Here is an 8,888-nt window from a genome sequence, read left to right as displayed (position 1 = left end):
TAAAATAGACTTCCTTTTCTTTTAAGCTATTTATATATATCTTTTTATTATGGTTTTGTGATATTCTCCCAATTACCATGTAAATTGCGATATATGGTATCATATGATGTGATTTATATTCATTGACATATGGACCTTGTTACCTTCCCTGAATAATAATCCCACGTTAAAATCCTTTGGGAAATTCTTAATGAAAACGAATGCCCTATGCATATGAATTATCATGCATCTGCTCTCTCTACATCTACAAACTGCCGCGAGCGAAGCTGCATGGGGCTGCATATTTCGATGAGAGCCAAACATCCCGTAGCCAGGCTAATCAGTAGCAGAGGTTCGGTAGAAAAAGTGCAGTCTTATTTTTTTATTTTTTTTAACGTTTCTTCTGGTAACAGCTATATACAAAGTCGCACGTACAAAATAAAATATGATAATTCCCCTTAACGGCTCTCCTGTGAACACTGTGTACAGGCAGATGCTTCATGCAAAAGCAGAGAGGCCCGAGTCGACCAATCCGCGAAAGAGAGTGAGAGAGAGAGCTGTCCTGTCTAGTACAGAGGGTAAAAACCAGGTATGGCTCATTTGTTAGCGCTGTGAATGAATCCAGGCCTGGAGAGGTTCCACCTCACGGGGACGACGTCCTCGGCACGGCCCAGGTGCTCGCTTTAGGACAGCACACGTCTCCCATGTAGTGTCCCACTTAACCAACTGCAGCTGCAGCACTACAGACTACATCTGGTACAGGAGATCGTCCGAGTTTGGCAAGGAAAACACACAATGTGCACGTTCTCACTGTGAGCCTTTGTCTATCAGCCATGACATGTCTCCTGTCCTGCAGAGAAAATAATACAAAGCAGATTTTTAAATACTGTCTTTTCTAGCTGAGAATGATCAAATGAGTTTGAGTTTGTGTCAGGGTTATCATTACCTAAACTTAAAACTACTCAAAAAAACATTTTTGGTAAATGAGATAAATGTAAAATAAGAAAGGAAAAGTGCCAGATTTCATGTCTATACGTTGCCGTGTCATGTTTAAACCTTAGTACATCTATAGTCAGTGTTTTCTGTGAAACTAGAAAATGTACTTACTCCACGTCACGTTTCCTAATCGTCTTTCCAGAGCGAAAGACTTCGGCAACCCGTGACACAATGGGGTCGTAGTTCATACTGGCCACGGCTACCACCTCCTCACTCCTGTAATCACGGTGGATTAAACACAGAGCACTGAGCTTCAGCAGCTGAACACTCAATATAACAACAACAATATAGTTTCATAGAAATGAATAACGTTCCTGTCAAAAGTTTGAAAACATAAAAAAAAAAAAAAAAAGTATGTTTTGGAAAGAAGTATCTTATGCACCAAGGCTGAATTTATTTGATAAAAAATACAGTAAAAACAGTAATATTGTAAAATATATTATTACAAATTAAAATAACTATTCTATTTGAATATATTTTAACATGTAATTTAGTCCCGTTTTGCAAAGCTGAATTTTCAGCATCATTACTCCAGTCTTCAGTGTCACATGATCCTTCAGAAATCATTCTAACATGATGATTTGCTGCTCAAGAGACATTTTTTTTTATGATTATCATTATTATCAATGTTGAACACAGTTGTTCTGCTTAGTATTTTTGTGAGAGAAAAAAACAAGTATAATCGTGCTATTTTCCTGATCCGTTTCTTTCATCTGTGATATAAATATACATGAATCGATTTTAGAAAATAAGAATGCAGTTAAGATTGTAGATTATGTAAATCGTGCAGATTATGTCTAGAAAAATCATAAACTCATTATCTTTGTGCTAATTAACATAGTGAGCAATATCCAAAACTAATAACAGAAATTACAAATGATTTAGTCCCCGCCACTCATTTTTAGAAGTTTAGTGTGACTTGAAATGCAAGATAAATACAGTATAACGAATCAATAATGCTTTCTGTGCAAAACTAGTGTGTAAGGTATTAAAGTCATGTTTTCTGATCAGTTGCATCAATGAATATCAGAATGACTAATGTCTTACAGCTGTCATTAATAATGATAAATGCCTTGATCAAATGCACTTACTTTGTATAGAATGCCACAAATTATTATTATTATCGTTGTTATTATTATAAATAATAATAATTTATAAAAATATACAAATATAAAACTTTAGTTGTTTATATAATTTCATAATTAAATCAAATATTAATAATAATAATAATAATTTATTTATTTATTTATTACATTTGTTTATTGATTTTTCAGTGACATAACAAAATCAAGAGGTAACAATTCGAGAGTCAAAACAGTGTCAAGATAATAATTTTATTAAATTATAAATTTTAACAATCCAATAAAGAAATGAATTAATACAATAATAGTATTGTCATGAAATAAAAAAAATCTAGTACATAATAATAATAAGTTTAGGGCCAGATTTACTGACAGCTTGCACCAGCACAAACCCTCTTTTGGCGTTAAAAAACTACTGTCAGGATTTACTAAAGACACGCAGTGAAGAAAAAACGTGAACAGGGTTAATTTTGCGGCTGACGTTATTGCAAATGCATTTGTAGGAGTTTCCCTTTCAGATGCAAAATGTATAGGAGAAGAGTATTTAAATGAATCACGCAAGGTGACTTAAGGTTTGTGCTCGTCAATTTTACTGGTATTTGTGCCATTATTTAATGCCCCAAAAAAGCATGTCTGAAACCAGACTCTAATTTGCTCTTGGTAGATTGTGTTGGTCGTTATGGAAATGATCCGGCTGCGTCTGTGGTCTTTATTTTGCGCGTCGTCAGTAGATCACGCTCAGAACTTTCCACTCCCATTAGCGCTTTTATGGAGTTGCGTTCATGCTAATTTGCCCTGTTCAGTAAATCTTGCCCTTAATGATTTAATAAAGATCAAATAAACTCACTTTGTGTAGAATGCCACAAATTTCAGCTCATCCAAATCTCCCTGGATGACGACATCATCAAAGCCTTCTCCATAACCTTGACAACAAGATTTAAAGCACTTGAGATGCATCAAGGGAGCGCTGACGCTGAAACTACGTCAAACGTTCACTGAGTCTAGAGTGTTCTTCATCAAGTGTATTTTCAGTGCTAGAAGTTTGTCCTTACCGGCATATCGTATGCTTTTCCCAAACATGGCTGTCCAGAAATAAGGCACCGTTTTAATATCTGAGGCCTTTCCCATCATGCTTAGGGCAGCCACTCGACCTGCAGTGGAAGATGGAAAAATGTCAAAATCTCGTTCTCATTATGGCTGAATGAATTAAACATTATTTGACATAAGCACATCCCAACGGGCTACAGGTCGTACCGTGCACATGAGCCATCTGCCAGTGGGGAATGTTCACCTTCTTATTGCTGCGTAGAGCTAGAGGAAACGTTACCACGTCACCCCCAGCGAAGACCCCATCGATGTTCGTCTGCATGGTCTGAAAGGGTTAAAGGTGTAAGTTTACACACTATTATGACATTGTCCTTTGACTCATTATCATGTAATCATGTAGGTCATCGCACTAAAACAACTATTTATCACTGATACAGTAGAAATAAGTATGGGAGGATTAGCACAGCTTGCAGAAACAGACAGTTTGGTAACAGATGATAGTGTGTGTTATAACGCAGTAAGAGATGTACAGTACATACAGTGACATGCAGTATTGCAGAATGACTGAACCTTATTGACTGGGATGAATCCTTTGGAGTCCATGTGCACTCCGCTCTGCTTCAGGAATGCTGTGGCTGGACCCGAGCCTAAACACACACACTTATAATCAGGACCCTGACACAAACAAGTATTTTTTAAAGTAATGTGTTATTTATAATGTGTTATTTATGTTTTCCTGGGTGGGCAATAATTGTAAAAACAAAAATATATATACGTATATATATATATATATATATATATATATATATATATATATATATATATATTCAAAATTGATAATAATACGAAATGTTTATGCATTAAATCAGCATATTAGAATGATTTCTGAAGGATCATGTGACACTGAAGACTGGAGTAATGATGCTGAAAATTCAGCTTTGATCACAGGAATGAATTACATTTTAATATATATTCAAATAGAAAAGAGATATTTTAAATTGTAATAATATTTTGCAATATTACCGTTTTATCAAATAAATGAACCCTTAGTGAGCATGAGAGACTTCTTTTGAAAAATATAAACATTTTTATCATTTATTTATTGTTATATAGTCAAGAGTACAATGGGACTTGCAACAGGAAATGAAGGGAGAGGAAAAAATGGAAAGCCGGATTTCTGTGATTTCATTGACTCACCTATGCCAATAACACAGACGTCAGCTCTTAACACTTTGCCACTTTTTAGAACCACTTCTTTTAACTATTGAAACAAAAGAAACAAAAAAATATTTCAATTTCACATTTATGTTCTTATAGTTGGCACTTTCTGACCACTGTGACTTCAAAAACAGCATACAAATCTCATTATGTTATTTCTTTGGAAAGACATATTTATCAAAAGTGTAATTTCATAACAGATCACAATTCGGCTTAATCTCAATTATACATTTACTTCACTGGCTGTGTAGCGTTCTCGTGTTATAAGTGCTTATATTTTAGCCCAGGGCCACTCCATTAATGCAATAGCTGCGTTAGAAAATATTCAAAGCTAAGCAGAGCCACTGTGAGTGCAAGTGTAATAAATCAATCTACAGGAACGAGAGAGAGAGAGAGAGGCAGAGAGACAGAGAGAGACCTACACTTCACTGAACTCCTGTTTCTCTCACTTTCATGATACCTGTCCATTATGCCCTCGCATCTCCCACACCTCGTTCAACATGTAGAACTTCACCCTGTTCAACTCGAACAGCTGAGCAGAGAAACAAAAAGAAAAGAATAATGCAATGTGGTTACAGCAAGGGATAAAATACAGTCAGTGAGTCATTTCAGCCTGTCAGAGTTTATTATGACAACATAATCATATATTTGATATAAAATGCATGAAACAGCAATGTAGGAAATTGATGGTGAGGGACAACAATCAGTTTTATAAAAGTTGAAAGTTTAAAATGATTTAAAATGTATTAATTTAAACATGCTTAACTTTGCTATTATACAATTAGTATTATAAAATGAATGCCTAAGCAAATACAACTGCTTTTCTATTTACTAAACTGTATTGTTTAAAACTTTTTTAAAACAATAATTTAGCTTTCTAAGCTTTAAAGGTTCACACTTCACCTTTTTTTTTTTTTAAGCATATCTTCATATTTATCTGTTTGTTTAGTTCATTTTTGCTTTAAAATATACAGAATATAAGTGAATTAGATTTTTTTTTTTTTTATGTTATAATATAGTGTTGCATTGTATAATGGGTATAATGCAACATTTACTTTCGACCCAAGGCCCTCAATCAAGTTTGATTTTTAGCTCTTCGTAGAAAATCGTTTGGGCATCTCTGATGTACACCATTTAAAGATTACTATAAATGCTTATATATGTATACAAAGATTACTTAAGATGCTTAAATCTACTATTATATGTTTAAATATTTTAAATATTAAAATATTAAATATTTAAATTTAATACTGTATATACTGTATGCTTAAATCTTGATATTCTTCATATATATTATATATATATACTGTATATTCAGTCTCTCTCTGGATGGATGGATGGATGGATGGATATTCTCTCACCTTCATCAAAGCTTTCCCCACTTTCTCTCCGAGAGCTTTCCGGAATGGCACGGCCTCTATGCCGATCACAGACACTGAGTGAGCCTTATCTGTGAGCGCTGCAGCCACCTCCATACCTGAACACCGCATATCACATACTTTATTCTTCATAAAGTAGACCAAAAAAGTATGTGGACACTTAAACCAGTTAAAATGTTTGAATCTTGTTGAAACAACTGACATCGGCAAACAAATGCTGTTTTTTTGCAATGATTTTTAACCTCAACTGACGTCAAGGTGATTTTAGTGGATGTATGAAGTCAGTTTTCCTCACAGGAGGTATCCATTCATTCATCTTAAAGTGTGGCTTTAAAGGATCAGTTCACCCCAAAATGAAAATTTCCTAATAATTTACTCACCCCAATGCCATCCAAGATATCCATGTCTTTCTTTCCTCAGTGGGAGAGAAATTATGTTTTTTGAGGAAAACATTTCTGGACTTCATTGGTTACCATCGTTTATAAGTCCAAATCAATGCAGTTTCAAAAGTGTTTAAACGGGCTGTACGCGATCAAAGCTGAAGAAGAGGTTGTTATCTAGTGAAACGATAGGTCATAAAAAAAAAAAGAAGATAATTTATAGACTTTTTACCTTCAATAGTTCGGATTGAGCTGATCAACAAACGGACAGGGAACTACGTCATCACGTTGAAAGGTCACGCCGGCGCCTGCAATACTATTTGAACTACTATTCATATTCATCAGAATGTTATTCATATACTATTCATATTCATATTCACTGAATACTAAATACTATTATGAAACAATACTATTTGAACTATCCTCCTACGTACGGTCGCATTGTAAACAGTGGGGCGGTACTTCTGCCGGCGCCGGCGTGACCTTTCAACGTGATGACGTAGTTCCCTGTCGGTTTGTTGATCAGCTCAATCCGAACTATTGAAGGTAAAAAGTCTATAAATTATAAAAAATACATAAAAAAAGACCTATCGGTTCGCTAGATAACAACCTCTTCTTCAGCTGTGATCGCGTACAGCCCGTTTAAACACTTCAAAGACTTTTGAAACTGCATTGATTTGGACTTAAAAATGATGGTAACCAATGAAGTCCATTGTTAGAAGAAAAATCCAGAAATGTTTTCCTCAAAAAACATAATTTCTCTCCCACTGAGGAAAGAAAGACATGGATATCTTGGATGACATTGGGGTGACTAAATTATTAGGAAATTGTCATTTTGGGGTGAACTAATCCTTTAAAGGGGTAGTTCACCCAAAATGATAATTCTGTCATCATTGACTCACCCTCATGTTGTTCCAAACCAGTAAGACTTTCATTCATCCATATTAATTGATCGGATTAGTGCAAATTTTCTGAAGAGACGTGATCGCTTTATATGATGAACAGATTGAATTTAGGCTTTTACTCACATAAACATTGATCAATGCACATCAGGTATGGTAAACAGAAGCTCAAGCAAGCTTGCTTGATGAGGTTCATTCTCGTGTTACGCAGAACGTTTGAGCTTCCTCAAGAACCAATGAGGTTCATTCTCGTGTTACGCAGCACGTTTGAGCTTCCTCAAGAACCAATGAGGTTCATTCTCGTGTTACGCAGCACGTTTGAGCTTCCTCAAGAACCAATGAGGTTCATTCTCGTGTTACGCAGCACGTTTGAGCTTCCTCAAGAACCAATGAGGTTCATTCTCATGTTACGCAGCACGTTTGAGCTTCCTCAAGAACCAATGAGGTTCATTCTCGTGTTACGCAGCACGTTTGAGCTTCCTCAAGAACCAATGAGGTTTGTTCTCGCACATCAAGCATGTTCGGTTGAGCTTCTGTTTATGTTCGCTGCTCAATGTTTATAAGTGAATAAAAGCCTAAATTCAATCTGTTCATCATATAAAGCAGTCCAGTCTCTTTAGAAAATCTGAACTGAACCGCTTAATTCATTTGGATTAGTTTTACGATCTCTTTATGAACTTTTTGAACCGTCAAAGTGCTAGTTGCGTAGCTGTCAATGGAGGTACAGAAACCTTTTAGATAACATTAAAATATCTTCATTTGTGTTTTGAAGATGAACAAAAGTCTTACGGGTTTGGAACGACATGAGGGCGAGTAAATGATGACATAATTTTCATTTTCAGGTGAACTAACACTAAGTGTCTACATGCTTTCTGGAGCCACTGTATAGCTGAACACAAGAAATGTGGCTAGTGCAAGTGACTAGTGACATGTAACTGAACGTATTCAACTAAACAGAGACTAAAAAACTGTGTGTACATTTTCCATAAGCTCTCACCAATAAACGAGGTTCCCACAATGACGGCATTCTTACTGCTGGCGAGTGTAGCGATGCCGTTTGCATCCTCTGGTGTTCTGAGGTGAAACACATTTCCCACATCTTTGCCTTTGTAGCTCAGAGGTTTGGGTCTATAAAGATGAAGGATGAAACGTATTAATTCAACACATTTTGTTTAATACTCATAGGACCAATAGGTAGTCATGTGTGGCCTTTACCTGCTCCCTGTGGCAATGAAGAGTTTTCGATACTCCATTTTAAAACCATCCCGAAATATCACAGTCCGTGTCTTTACATCCACAGAAACAACCTATGAAGAAACATATGGCAGTTTATGTAATTCTGCATATACATTTGTTAAAATTACACATATTTAGACTTGAGATGCTGGGTCATATCACTAATAAAACGGTACCAAAAAGTATCATGGTATTCTTGGAGGTACACTCTTAGAAATAAAGATACCATGAGAGGGTTTTCTCAGCAATGCCATTGAAAAATCATTTTGGGTTCTCCAAAGAACCTTTCAGTAAACAGTTCTTAAAAGAACCATGTTTGAAGAAAATGTTCAAAATCTAAAGAACTTTGCTCCACTATAAAGAAGCTTTTGTGCAATGGAAAGGTTCCATGGATGGTCAAGGTTCTTCATGGACTCCTAAATGCCAATAAAGAACCTTCACTTTTAATAGTGTACCATGAAGTATTTCAAAATACCATAGTATTACCATCTGATACCATCACTGTACCATTGTACCACCGCAGTACTTTTTTGTAATGGGCTGAAAGAGATTAGAATCATACTGATCTTTTTTCCCCCACCATATGCTCAATGAAAAAACATGCCGCAAAACTCGACAAATATGCCTATGCAATTCACCGCCGTTTCCAGCTGAAAAGAGTCAGTAAAA

At 35.6% G+C, this 8,888-nt stretch overlaps 1 protein-coding gene across 4 annotated transcripts in view; it reads right to left on the bottom strand.

The window, feature by feature from the left end:
• Positions 1 to 372: 372 nt before the first annotated feature.
• The window catches only part of aifm3 (AIF family member 3), a 37,885-nt gene continuing 29,369 nt past the window's right edge, over positions 373 to 8,888 (bottom strand). For 3 of the 4 annotated variants that reach the window (XM_084415329.1, XM_084415330.1, XM_084415328.1), the window contains 11 exons: positions 8,199 to 8,290; positions 7,981 to 8,111; positions 5,684 to 5,799; positions 4,783 to 4,854; positions 4,302 to 4,365; positions 3,675 to 3,751; positions 3,312 to 3,429; positions 3,110 to 3,208; positions 2,905 to 2,980; positions 1,087 to 1,191; positions 373 to 829 (listed from right to left, as the gene is read on the bottom strand). In XM_084415329.1, coding sequence (XP_084271455.1) covers positions 787 to 829; positions 1,087 to 1,191; positions 2,905 to 2,980; positions 3,110 to 3,208; positions 3,312 to 3,429; positions 3,675 to 3,751; positions 4,302 to 4,365; positions 4,783 to 4,854; positions 5,684 to 5,799; positions 7,981 to 8,111; positions 8,199 to 8,290 — 993 coding nt within the window. In that variant the 3' untranslated portion in view covers positions 373 to 786. The remainder of the gene's footprint in view (positions 830 to 1,086; positions 1,192 to 2,904; positions 2,981 to 3,109; positions 3,209 to 3,311; positions 3,430 to 3,674; positions 3,752 to 4,301; positions 4,366 to 4,782; positions 4,855 to 5,683; positions 5,800 to 7,980; positions 8,112 to 8,198; positions 8,291 to 8,888) is intronic. The other variant, XM_084415331.1, reaches the window with a different exon arrangement.

This window comes from Rutilus rutilus, assembly GCF_951802725.1.
Source record: "Rutilus rutilus genome assembly, chromosome: 7".
NCBI lineage: Eukaryota > Metazoa > Chordata > Actinopteri > Cypriniformes > Leuciscidae > Rutilus > Rutilus rutilus.
Note: the sequence above shows the minus strand (reverse complement) of the source record. Positions and strands in the feature narration are given on the sequence as shown.